A 14,235-nucleotide genomic window follows, 5' to 3' on the forward strand; every position below is an offset into this window, starting at 1 on the left:
CTGTTCGAACAATGGAATCAGGATGATTGTGGGAGTGAAGAGGATGGATAGATGGAGGATGGATGGACTGAGAGGGGGATATTGGTGTGCAGGTTTGCTTTATGGGAAGATTGGTAAAGAGCCAGCTGAAAAGGGCAGGGCAACTGGTGTGGATGGAGTAAGAGAGACTTCCGAAGAGAGCAGATGTGTTGAAAGAGCGAGGCAGAAGGAAAGGTGGTTGACCATGGTTTTGATGGGAGGATTGCATGTAGAGGGATATCAGAAAGGTGGAGGTGGATGGATAGTGGAGAGAGATAACTGCTGATAGAGGGCAGTGGAGGAGTGTTATAAACAGTGCAGGGTCGCAGTTCAGTACCAGTTCGCCTCACTCCATACATATATATTTTGAGGAAGAATGTGGAAAGTACTCCCTAAGCCTTCCTCCACAGGGTATTGTGCTTTACATGCTCTCCCTCACCCGATTTTGTTGTTTTCTATTCCATTTCTGTTTCATCTCCAGTATTTCCCTTCCACTTCTTGCAGTGTTTGAGCTTGTATCCAGCTTATTCACACCTGTGCCCCCCTCTCCCTTCCCTAGATCCCATTCTTCCACACGCACATTCTGCCTCCACGTGTCCATCCGTATTGTCTTTCCACCTTGTTGGGTTTTTTTTTTGTATGTGTCAAGGCTCGTGGAACAACCAGAACACAGAATTATTGTGGATGTAACAGGACGAAAGGACCGGAGGAAGTGGGAGTTGGGGGAGGGGGGGAGGGAACACACAATCAGCAGAGTTGAAGGACAAAATAAAGGGAGACTTGGATAAATAAAGGACATGGGAAAGAATGAGGGGAAGTGGAGGACACAGGGAGGGAACAAGATGGAGACAGCCACAAATCCTCAGTCACAGAAATGCAAGGAAAAACTGGGAAAACGGAGAGTTGGGCTTGTGGAGGGTTAATGGAGGGAGAAAAGATCATGTAGTTGTGGATGGGGTGAACCTCAGATGGTGGTGAATGGACGTCTTCGAGCTCTGGATGGAAGAATGAGATTGAACAGACGATGGAACTTGGTTCCACAGGTAGGAAAAAAGAGGAACAAATTAGTTGAGGTGAGTGGTGAGTCTGGATTTTGGGAGTTTCACCAAAAAAAAGGTTTCTGGCAGATCACTTGCACTTTGCAGAAACCTGGGGTTTAAGGGGGAGGGTCTGCAATATGAAAGTGATAAGTCCATAGATTCAACATCATCATAGGTGATTCCAATGACTTTTAACGCTGAAGGTTTTAGTTTCTATGGTGTCAAGCTGAGAAAGGTGTGATGCAGGTGCGCCAGCCAAGAGGACAAAGCAGTACTCCATCAAGCTCCAGATAAATAAAGCCTTTTGGTTGATAAACATTCAGGTGTGCCAAGGAAAGACTTTGCACGGTGGAAAACAGCTGACTTTGGAGACCAACTTAGAGATGTGGTTTGCACAAGAAAGATTATGGCTGATAGCAAGGACCAAAAGTTTGAGTGAGCTCCTTCAAGAAGTTTGTGAAGGAAGTTGATGTGAGGGTTCAAAAAATGGTTATTTCGGAGAGACTGTGTGAAAGTGTGAGATTTGTCAAGGTTGAAAGACATATTCCAAGTGTTTGACCAGTTTGTGATTCTTGGAAGATCTGCAGAGGGAAGAGGCCAATACATGCTTATGTGAAGAATGAGGGATGCTACGGCATCCAGAAAGAGGTGAAGTCATCCACGTGGATTTCCCAGAGGGTCAGAGATTAGGAAAAGGACTGGCCCCAAAACACTGTGTTGTTGCACTCCAGCTTTGACAGGGAGAGGAGATGAAAGGATTTTATTGAGAGCCACGCATTGGCTATGAGAGTGGAGGAAGTCAGTAAGCCATGAGTATCAGTGGTCTTGGAAGCCACAGGCAGAAAGGTTGGAGAGCAAGGCAGGATCCCAGACTGTATCAAATGCTTAAGATTTGTCTAGAGAGACGGCCCTGATCTTGAGGGCCTCCATCCATTGTTGGGAGAGCAGAAGCAGCATGTCAAAGGCAGAGTGACCAGGTCTGAATCTGAACTGATGGTCTAATATCAAGCAGTTGGACAAAAGGAAGTAGTTGATCTCAATTGCAATGATGGATTTCATGGCCTTGTTCATGATTGGAAGTGAGCTGATAGGTCTATAGTTAAGGGGATCATTTTTTACCTCCAAGTTGAGGTAATGCAGTGATGCTGTCTATCTTCCAAGCCAATGGAAGATGATCTAGGACAAATGATAGGGTGAACAGAGCAGAAAGATGATGCCAACAGCAGCAGAGCAGGTTTTTAAGTCACATGTGCTGATGCTGTGTGGACCAGTTGCAGAATCAGTCAGAGGTTGTCAGAAACTTACCACCTTCTCAGGTGAAAAAGACAGAGTCCAGGAGCAGTTCAGTGTGACTGGTAGGGTGGTAACAGAGAGCTAGCAGTTGGGTACACAAGATTTGGAAACACAGAGTTCTCGTGGCATTCGGCCTTCTCATTACCGGAGTCTGCTGTTGTGCCATTTGAAGTGACGGAAGGGATCAACAGAGAGCATACGCCAAATATGGTCTTATCAAGGTGCCACCATGTTTTTGAGGCAGGAGAAAAGTTTGAAGGTTGTCTTGAAGTTGTGAAGTACATAGGACTGCAGCAAAAGACTTCTGTGACTCCATGGGCCTGAATCACTCTGTGAACCTTCCAACCTAGATTTCTGCCAAAGGCAAATCCTCCCTTCTGGACTTGGTGATGACCAATTTTCCTGCCAATGTCTCCTGTTCTTCCTCTGCTCGAGTTGGTTCATATTATCACGTGCTTGTGAAAGTTAACGTCTCTCTGGCTATTTTTCCAGAGCTGCGTCAATGCCGACGAGTTTGGCAGTTCACTCAGACTGACTGGCAGAGACTGCAGGCCTCCATCTCACTTCAGGTCATCTGTTTGGCTGTTTCTCCCCTTTCAATTCACAGGACTATTGTGTCCTGGGTCTGTGTTATGTTCTTACTCTCCTCTCCCATGAGCCTCGAGTTTGTATTCAAAAGTTTGAGTGAACTTTTGATATTGCATGACGTGATGCTAATTACACCATAATGCTCATGGTGGAAGAGAATGACAAAGTGCAGCAGGTTTACAAACTACTAAAGGGTATGTGGGAGATGAGCATACACAAGGCGGAATCGTGCATTAATGGCCCGGAAAGGAACAGAATAGGAAAGAAGCATCGGCATGTATAGAAGGGATTGTGGATGTGCAATGAGTGAGAGCATGAGGTAGTGAATGACAGCGCATTTGAAATACTAAGCGAGGAGGAATGCAACAAAAGACACAGGGAGATAACTCCACACTCCACACGAGGGACTAATAAATGCAGGTAGGCAGCCAGTCCAGACCTTGGATGCTTTGGAGTTGTCCAATTTTGATTCCTGACAAAATCAGATCGACCTACAATCTTTCCTCTTGGTGCTTCACAGGCAGGCAATTGCACCTTCCCTCTGAGCAGACTTTGAGCCAGCTTGCCTATCTTCTTGAATCCACTTAGGCGTTAAAGTTCCCACGGTGTTCTACAAAAGGAGTAGGCCACTGTGGACCAAATTCCAAATTTCTTCCACTTCTTGTCACTGCAAAGTTAATGGCAAACCACCCAGTGAGTGTATTTATTGACGTCACAGTACTTTCGCAGCACCTACTAAATCTCCTGTAATTTGCAAGAGAACGGGACATCTGATGAAACTTGGCACCACTTCCAATAAATAAGTGATTGCAAACCGTCGTTGAAATTTTGGATACAAATTTCTGGCACAAATTACGAAAGGCTGATCAAAACACTGAAGGAATCTTTCAAGTTGTTTTCTTTTTTTAAAACTAAATTGTTAATAAGTGAAACAAAAAAGTTGGTTGTTCATGCAAACGCTTCCAAACCACCTTGACTGTCATGATGTACCATTGTATCCCCTTTCAGAGGCCTGTGATATCTGTGCACCAGGGAAATGGGCAAATGTTTTTTCTTTATTTTCTTTTCTGGAGTTCTTGTTTGTTTCATTATCAATCTGAATCTCCTTATGCACTCTGCTGTTCAAACTGATAAGTGAGAAATACACTCTGTTGGTTAATAAATAAATAAATAAAATTTAATATAGTTAATATCACATTAAGGCTGGCAGTATAGCTTCGAAGGAGGAACACTTTGCATCTGAGCTGTTGAAAGCCTGGGTTCGAATCTCAACCCAGCTATAAACTGCCACCCTGGTGTTTCACGTCCAAGGTGATTCAACAATGTGTGCACCATCATCACTCCATCACTAAATGCCCTGTCTTCCGGCGTCAGTTGGTGGACTTTAAAGATCCCACAGTATCCTTTGCGAAAAACGAGGCGAGTTATCGCCGGCATCCAAACAGCTAAATTCCACATTTCTGCCCAAACTCTCCTGCAAACCCGCAGTTGACAACCATGTAAGTACGTTAGCCCAACAATATGAGTTCAGTGGATTGTAAACATGATGATGATGATGATGATGATGATGATGATGATATTGCATGACATGATGCTAATTACGCAAGGAAATGAGTTCAGGTCAAATATTATAATTATATTATTAAGTAGGGCAGTTATGGTAAGATCGAAGAACTACCAATTGTGTGTCTGTGGAATATAAACTGTTAGTCCCTCCAGTTAAGGCTGAACACTGGACTGCATACCGTGGTTTAAACAAATTTGCTGCAGACAAGAAGTTTCGGTTAGCAACTTCTAGGCATTCACCGTCGGACGCAGCTTCCTGCAAGGAAAAACAAATTCGGGAAAATCTCGTGCTGAGCCAGAGTAAGCTCAATCCATACACTATCATGATTTTGATTCAGGAAAGCTGTGGGATTTTGGGCACTTGTGGTTTTCTGTCTTTCTGAAACCAGGCAGCAGCTGTTGTGCTATATACCACCAAACCCCAGTTTACAAGCTTCAGTTTAGTTCAAGAGAACCAGTACAAAAGGCCATGCGTTTACTGCGGTCATTTGAAAAATTTGGCTTTCATCCTCCCCAATATTATAATGTTTCATTTTATTATAACACTCCGTGACTGACAGTTTGCCCCAAAATAACAGGGAATGCGTCTTACCTGAATTGCGTTGGTGAAGCAATGTGGTTGGAATTACGTGACGTTTGCCTGTAAATACCCCCTTACCCCCTCCCCTGTCCCCCACCACCACCTCCTTCCCATCCCCCTTGGAAATGCCCTGAAAGAATCAGTTACAATTGCATTCCGGAATGCCTTAGCTGGTGCTGTCCTTCTTGTGAGTCACAAAATCACCAATCGAGTTCACTCACCGTGAATGCTTGCTCGGTGAGTAAGGATTTCTCAGAGTGCGTCGTATTCACAAAAGTGAGTTTTGATCATTCGGTGAAGCCGACATGTTGGTTAGTCGAACTCACTGAGCCACTGGAGGATTTCCCACTGATGCAATTTTTACATCTTATTTTGTCAGGGATGTGTACCACGCACGTGCATCACACCACAGTCTTTTGTGGTTGTGGTCAACAATCCCATCACAAGTCCATGTCGAATATCAAAGCGTCGTCTGTCCGGGTGTTGTTGCTTGTCTGTAAATTTCAGAACTTCCCTGAATAGGTTGTCTAGCAGATAAAGAGGCCACCCGCTCTGTTAAAGTCATATACATTGCTGCAGGTTTTGACATTTGAAACTACTACGGATTGTAAAACAAGTCTGTCCAGACTTACTTTTTGAGACATCAAACTTTATTACACATTAATATGTTCATGGCTGATTTGTCGTTACCTCCACCACCAAAGGTAGATAGAGGTGATGTTTCTCCCCTGTCTGTCTGTCTGTCTGTCTGTTTGTCTGTGAGCAGCATAACTCCAAACGTCATGGACGGATCCTGCGGAAACGTAATGGCGAGGTTGGGTGTGTGACAAGGATGAATTGATTTGATGTTGGTGAAGATCCAGATCCGGATCCAGATACTAGAATTTTAAAGTGATTGTTCACCATTCAGAGATGGTGCCAAAAACGATATTTAGCATGATATCTCAAAAATTTATGGACGGACTTGGACAGACTTGGACGAAATTTGGTGAACAGATTGGGTGTATGACAAGGACAAACTGTTTTGATTTTGGTGAAGATCCGAATCCAGCTCCTGATACGAGAAGTTTTATTTTTTAAGTGATTCTTCACCTTTGAGTGAAAGGGCCAGAAACAATGTAGAGCATAATGTATCAAAAAGTTGGGTACGGATTCGGACGAAACTTAGCGGATAAGTTTGGTAGGTGACAGGAACAAGCCGATTTGATTTTGGTTCAGGTCCGAAAGAAGATCCGGCCCATCAGTGGAATACAAAACACAAACTGTTCAGCCTGGCAGAGGTGTGCACTCCAGCAAGTGCTGTGATAGTTGTTGCTGTTGTTGCCTTCCCTCACCATCTTATTCAATATAACCAATTGTAAACACTTATTGTGAATCGCTTTGTTAAGTAAAAATTGGAATTACATCAACTGTACAATTTACGTTTTGTATCCCACTGATGGACCGGATCTCGATCCGCACCTGAAGCAATCGCTAATCAACTTGTTCTTGTCACCTAAATAACTCATCCACCAAGGTTTATCATAAACCGTCCACAACTTTTTGAGATATTGTGCTACATATGGTTTTTGGCCCAATCTCTCAATGGTGAAGAATCAGTTGAAAATTAAAAAAAAAACATCATAGTATGTGGATCCGGATCTTCATCAAACTCGAATCATTTCATCCTTGTCACGCACCCAACTTGTCCACCATCTTTTGTCCGAATCTGTCCGTAACTTTTTGAGATATCCTGCTCACAGACAAACAAAATAGGGTGTGTGTGTGTGTGTGTGTGCGTGCGTGCGTGCGTGCGTGCGTGCGTGCGTGCGTGCGTGCGCGCGCGCGCCTGCTCTTTGGATGTGTGTCCACATCCACAGTACCCATCCTCACCTTTGGCATTTGCATTTTAAGAACGAAGTTGATATTTTGAAGCTTAATCAAAGGAACATTCTCAGATGTTTCACATTCTAACATTGTAATTTGTAAAATTTGTTTGTTTGTAAAAAAAATTGTTGTTGTTGTTGGGAGGCTGGCAGAATGGAGGAGACGTGCACACACTCACCACTAATATAAGTTGTCTCACCTGTGTTTGAATCCCGACCCAGTTATAAAGTGTCATCCCAGTGTTTCACAGGCAGGGTGATTCATCAGTGAATGTGTATGTTGTCCTTCTGATGGATGTTAGGCATCTGTCGGCATTCGTTGGTGGAATTTAAATACCCCACGGTGTCCTTTGCAAAGAGTAGGCGAGCTCTCACCGGCACCATGAACAAATTCTAAAATCCTGCCATGAATATTTAGTCGAGCGCTGGGCATGGCCAGCCGGTTCGTGAAAGACTTGGGCCAAAAGCTCCTGCCACCCAACCCCACTAGAACGTGGGAATAATTGGGGCCATTAAAGGAGGATAATAAGTTGTTGTGGATGTTTTACGAGCAGGGGATCCTGGCACTGACCGGCTGGGTGAACTTTCCCCGCCAGTGGTTTCGGGATGTGTTGGACATTGAAAATCTGTGGAATTTTTGGCCTTTGGTGGCTACATTTTGTCTGCAGGCCAGCGGGAGCACTACCTGACCCCACATCCCATTATACACTTGATAGTGGCCTTTGGTGGCATCAAAACGGAAGTCAACACCAACGAGTGGTGGCTTCAAACCTTATCCAGATTCTCAAGTACCTACACACAAAATTTGGGGCCTCAAGGTGCTACGATTCAGCCGTGAAAGAATAACGCACAAACACTTGAAAATATGAATGCAGAATTGTTATTCATTCTCCCTCCCAATTCAACTACTTTCTTCTTCTTCTCCTTCCTTCTTCATTGATCAAAATCTCCTCCAGGAGCTTTTGCATTAATCAGGTGCAGGACAATGACAATAGTGTACTTTTCCATCAATTACAAGGACATTTGTAGACAATGGACAAATACATATTGCAGATGAGATTTGAACCCAAGTTCCAAGAATCATGAGCCATCAGTTCAGATGGGAACTCTAAACAAGCCAACCAATTCTTAGTCACTACACTTACCCTTTCTTAACTTTTTTTTCCGGTCTGTCCAGTTCATTTTTTTGACATTTCCTTGTTGGTAATATTTTGTTTTGTACTTTTCCTTTCTCTTCTCTGCAATCTTCTGGACTCTATTTCCTGCTGTTTCTCTTTCTGGTGTTACATTTTCGAATCAAACCTATACTTGGAAGTGTGTGTGTGTGTGTGTGTGTGTGTGTGTGTGTGTGTGTGTGTGTGTGTGTGTGTGTGTGTGTGGGTGTGTGTGTGTGTGTGTGTGTGTGTGTGTGTGTGTGTGTGTGTGTGTGTTCATGTTTGCATGTGAAATTATGTGTGTATGTGTGTGCATGTACTGTATGTATTCATATATTGGAAATTTACTGATGACTAAAAAAATAGGCATTTTTTCACTTTGTGAACCAACTCTTCTCGGGCTTGTAGGATGGCCGAGAGGTCCGCCCGCTCGCCCCTAAACTGTCTAGTCCGGGTTTGAATCCCATCCCAGCTATAAACTGTGATCCCAGTGTTTCACAGGCAGAGTGATTCATCAATTTGTGTGCCATTCCACGGATGCACGTTCAACTGGTGTCTCATCTGCTGGTATTCGTTGGTGGACGTTAAAGATCCCATTGGTGTTCTTTGCCAAGAGTAGGTGACCTATCGCTGGCACGATGGCAAGATTCCTGCCCAAACTACTGAGTCGAAAGCCAGGCCTGGCCAACTAATTCGTGAAAGACGTGGGCTAAAACGCTTCCTCTCTGAAGAGCGTGGGAATAATTGTGGCTGATAATGAAAGAAGAAGAATAATAAGAAGTGAACTAACTTTTCGATATAAATATGGATTGGTGCTCAACTAGTGATTAAAATGTGTCTAATCCCTGCTTTCATCGATCGGTTAAGAAAAGCCACAATAAATATTGGTGCATAGATGTTTCTCCATGGCTGAAAATGTCCTCTCTTTCCTTGCTCCAGGCACATTACCCTTCTGAAGAAATTCCTGAGGACTGGGATAAGGATCCTGTGAAGGTTTTGGTGGGGAAGAATTTTGATAACGTGGTGTTCACCGAAGATAAAGCTGTGTTCGTTATGATCTGTGAGTTGCCTTCACTTTGTTGCCACTTTTGTAAAACAAGCAGAGTAACCGCCCTATGGGTGATCTTGCTCCAAGAATGCAACATGTTCTTCTGACACATACTTTTATTTCAGCGGTGTATAGGCAACTGACAGCACTGTGTGCAGGATGAATTGATTAGGTTTTGGTGAAGATCTGGATCTGGATACTGGAATTTTTTAAGTGATTCTTCACCATTGAGAGATTAGCCAAAAACGATATATAGCAGGATATCTCAAAAAGTTGTGGACGTGTTATAACAAAACTTGGTGGATGAGTTTGTTGTGACAACAACCAGCTGATGGAACTCACATTTTGATGAATTATTATTGATGTAGAAACATTTTTTTCCGAATGAATATTTTTTTATTCATAACTGAATAGATCAAACTAACGCTGGTATCATTGAAGGAGGTAACATGTCAAGGATACCTGCACAAAAACATGTACAACCCAAAATTCACTGGTTGTAAAAGTATTCAGCCCCTTCGGTCAGTACTTGGTGGAAACATCTTTTGCAGCAATAACTGCTATGAGTGTTTTTGGGTCGATCTCTACCAGCTTTGTACAGTGATATGGTGAAATCTTTACCCATTTTTCACGTAAAAATTGCTCCAGTTCTGTCAAATTTGATGGGAATCTTCGATAGACTGCAATCTTCAAGTCTCACCATAAATATTCAATTGGGTTCAAGTCAGTACTTTGACTGGGCCACTCAACAACATTTATTTTCTTCATATTCAGCCACTCTAGTGTGGCTTTCTATTTGTGCTGCGGATCATTGTCCTGTTGAAATATGAATCTCCTACCCAGTTTTAGATTGATGGCTGACTCAAGCAGGTTTTCATCAAGGATTCTCCTGTACTTTGCACCGTCCATTGTCCCTTCTATCCTGACAAGATTGCCAGTCCCTGCTGGTGAAAAGCAGCCCCACAACCTGATGCTGCCACCACCATGCTTGAGAGTAGGGATGCTATTGACAGGGTGATGTGCAGGGTTGGGCTTGTGCCAGATGGAACGTTTTGTATTTATAAGAAAAAGTTTAATTTTTGTCTATTCTGACCACAAAACTTCTCTCCACATGCCTGCGGTATCATTAAGATGCTTTTTTGCAAACTCCATACGAGCTTTTGGATGTCTTTTTCAGTAATGGCTTCTTTCTTGCCACCTGTCCATGGAGTCTAGCTTTGTGAAGGGAACGGGATATTGTTGATTGATAAACACTAATCCATCTTGGACATGGAGCCTTGCAGATCTTTCGAAGTCACTGTTGGATTTACAGTGACATCCCGAACCAGTTTGCTGTTTGCCTGGTTGCTGAGTTTGGATGGGCGACCCGATCTGGGCAGAGTCTGGGTGGTATGATACATCTTCCACGTCTTAATGATGGATTTCACCGTACTCAAAGGGATAATGAGTGACTTCAAAATCTTCTTTTAACCCTCTCCTGAACAGTGCTTCTCCACCACTTTATGTCTGACTTCTTTGAAAAGCTCTATGGTCTTCACTTTTGCCTTATTGGTTGACCAAGTTCATTGCACCTTAAAATTCTGAAGATAAGTGGGGGTGCTAAATTTTTTAAGTTCAACCACTGACTACATACAAGTGAAACCTATTGCACTTATTTTATAACCTTTCAAACAAATAATTTGCTCCTGAAGTTATTTAGGGTTAATTAGACAAACAGTTTGAATACTTATGTAACTGAAAATCATCTGATTTTCTATGTGAATCTCACTTATTCATGTTTTATCTGCATTTTTTTTAGCTTTATCAGTTTGAAGTTGTTTGTGAAGATTCTATATGTTGAGTTTGATTCGAAAGCATCAGGAAATTAGCTCAGGTGGCATCGAAATGTGAAAACTTTGGAGGGGAGTGAATACTTTTGTTGGCCACTGTATCTATAATGGAGCAGATTGTTTATACGGCTATATATATATATATATATATATATATATATATATATATATATATATATATATATATATATATATATATATATGTCTGTGTGTTTTATAACTATGTGATAATACATTAAATCCTCTGGCAAGTATGGTTTGAAGTGATGTTGCATTGATGGGTAGAGTGACTGCCTGGACGCAACTGAGATTGTGGATCCATGACCGAAGTTGTGGATCCGCCATTTGAAGAGGATCTCAACTGAAAGGATCGAAACCTTGAGGAAGAACAGCACCCAGCTGATGATCTGTGTGGTCAGGAAGCCATTCAATTGCTTACAGGTTAAGGTTCTTACTTCAAGTAAGGGAACTATGTTTTGAGGTTTACAATTTAAATGAATGCGAATACAGAATGTTATGAAATTAACATAATTTACAGCAATCCTTTAAGTTATATTATATTCTAGAAAAAGCCGATACTGTCCGTGTGCGTGTGCGTGTGCGTGTGTTGGAATTGTTCGGAAGAGAAAATGAAAAAAGAGGTGTGCATGCGTCTCTCAGAAATAGCACCACCTTTGGTGGAAGCTAATATATATTACAAATACTCTTCCTATATCTCCTTTATAACACAATCCATCCATCCATTCAATCATTGGGACCACATTCTGTGCAGAGTGCTGGTGCTGCCTAAGCAGTCTCATTGTCTATTGGGCACAATCCTGGAGGGGTCACCACTCCGACACAGGATACCAGCAAGCTGGCACTCATTTTGCCGACCTTAGAAGGATGACAGGCAGAGTTAACCCCACCTGGTATTAAGAATTTTGTTTAAGCCTAAATGCAACACCTCTAGTACAACTACCAGTTTTCATCTCATTCCAACCAGCTGTTCAGTTCTCATAATGATTCCATTTCTGGGAGTATATAATTTTTTTTTTTTAAACTGCCTAAAACCTGCCCTATACACCCTGAGTACAACCACTAGTTTTCAACTCATTCCATCTTGTGGTGCAGGAGTGAATGGAAGTCAAACAAACAAACACAAAAACATTTTGATGTTATAGTGTGATAGTTCCCCCACTTCGATGAGATCTTTGGTTTTCGTGCAGAGTTGAAATACTGGCTCCCACCAGGTGGCGCTATACAATACTCATTTACGGAGAGAGAATGATGGTGCTCCCCTACCCTGACCTCCTCGGACTATGATTTTTTTTTATCACCTTAAACCTTCCCGGGCAAACTCCGAGTACAACCACCAGTTTTCAACTCAAATCCGTCCAGCGGTTGAGGAATTCACAGAAGTCAAACACACAAGCACACAAACAAACAAACACACAGACAATTTGTCAAATTATATTTAGTACGAGCAGAGTATCCACTTTTCAGGTGGGTGGAGATTGTGCATTATTTGCTGAAAAAGTATAGTCAATATATTGCAAGAAGACTTCGATGTTTGTGTGGTGTGCGTCTAAAGGGATCTATTGGATCTAATGGATCGAGGAGGTCTAAGAAGTAGAAGGGGTGTAAATGTCAAAAGGGTCTTAAAATGGGTCTCATGGTCATCTACATCATCCACATTCAATCGTAGTGCGGGTATAAAGCAGTGATCCTCACCCTCGTTTTGGAGGGGTGCCACTTTTGCCGATAAGACATCAGTGTGAGAACCGGCCTACTGCCTGCAGGACTCCATAATAGCTGATATTAGGCCCCACCTCCATGGACTCTTCTTCATTGTGATAAACTGGGTTGCTAGCATAATTGATTGAATACTGCAACCATATCCTGATGTAGTGATGTTACTTTTATGCTCCGCGTTGGAACACTCATTTGAAACCATTGGATCTATTTGATCGCATTTATGGTGGATTATGATGGGGTGTTTTCACATTTGTGTATTATCAGGCACACATCAGGGGCCGCACTTAAGGCCACCTGGGGCCGCCAGTGGCTCGTGGGCCATGCAATGAAGAATATGTGTCTAAAAGGATCATAGGGGATCTAAAAGGTCAAAGTAGACCCTGCTAGAGTAAACACAAAGCAGCAGGGATGATTCCATTGAAGAATGTGGTTTCTCAATGAACCCCAGGCCAGAGGTTGAAGAGTCCACTTTGCAGTCCCTATCCAAAAAAAAAAAATCCTCCTTTGTTGCTTTATTGCCACCAACTTTAAATCTTGTGAACCATAAGTGGAAAAAATGTTGTGCAAGTTTATTGGTTGTGACAAGAAAGCATCAAGGAGGAATGTTTTATTGAGAGTGAGAAAAGCAGGAAACTTTTTCAGAAGTCCAATAAAGAACTCTGGTTTTAACGACTTAATTGATATTTTCAGTTATTTTTTATTTATTCACTTTTTCATTTGTCGTCTCTTTATTCTTCCTTCACAGTTCCTCTTTACACTTCCTCTACAAGACGCTTAAAATTCTGAGCTTACTCAATTCCCCTTGATGGTTGTCATCTTTGGTAATTTATGGAGACATAACTCTTTATTGAACCCTCCTATCTCTTATTCAATATCTCCTCACCTTCTCGCAATCCCTTTTATCTACTCCTGCACACCAAAAGATGCCCCGTGGTGTACACACTGCAAGAACCTTGCTCCCGTGTGGGAAAAGCTCGGGGAGGAGTTTAAGGATGACGAAGGCATCATTATTGCCAAAATGGATGCGACAAGAAACGAGGTTGGCACTGTGCAAGTGAATGGCTATCCTTCACTCTACTACTTCCCTGCAGGAGTGGACAAGAAGGTAAGTTTCACTTGTGTTCCTTGTTCGCGTCTGTGCGCATCGGTGCCATTCGGAGAAGCGTTGATATCAACTTGTCATGTGCTGATCGGGGATGGAGTGCTTGTCGCAGCCTCCGGCAGATTATGGACTACATCATGGTGGTGAAAATATCTTGTTCTTATTCTTTGAGTTGACTGCTTATCAGCAAAGGAAGAAAGATAAAGGAAAAATCTTGTGGCAGAATAAGTTGTCAATGTTCCAATCAAGGAAAGTTCTTCTTTGATTATGGGTATTATCACTTCTCATACAGGCAGTAAAGCATGAAGGATCAATGGACCTGGAAGTGCTTGCCAAGTTCCTGAGGAATGGTGGGAGCGAGGTGGAGCAGGTCGAGGTGGGTTCTACTCCCCGGCGGTCCGTTTGAACTTGGCAA

At 42.6% G+C, this 14,235-nt stretch overlaps 1 protein-coding gene and 1 long non-coding RNA gene across 2 annotated transcripts in view; one reads left to right on the top strand and one right to left on the bottom strand.

The window, feature by feature from the left end:
• The window catches only part of LOC147034626 (protein disulfide-isomerase-like), a 61,496-nt gene that overhangs the window by 46,646 nt on the left and 615 nt on the right, over positions 1-14,235 (top strand). The window contains exons 8-10 of the mRNA XM_085886405.1: positions 9,044-9,164; positions 13,642-13,823; positions 14,113-14,196. Coding sequence (XP_085742531.1) covers positions 9,044-9,164; positions 13,642-13,823; positions 14,113-14,196 — 387 coding nt within the window. The remainder of the gene's footprint in view (positions 1-9,043; positions 9,165-13,641; positions 13,824-14,112; positions 14,197-14,235) is intronic.
• LOC147034627 (uncharacterized) overlaps positions 1-14,235 on the bottom strand; it is a 73,257-nt gene that overhangs the window by 43,521 nt on the left and 15,501 nt on the right. The window lies entirely within an intron of this gene.

Source organism: Eptatretus burgeri, chromosome 1 (assembly GCF_056783735.1).
Source record: "Eptatretus burgeri isolate ZD-2024b chromosome 1, Ebu_testis_v1, whole genome shotgun sequence".
In the NCBI taxonomy this organism is placed as follows: domain Eukaryota; kingdom Metazoa; phylum Chordata; class Myxini; order Myxiniformes; family Myxinidae; genus Eptatretus; species Eptatretus burgeri.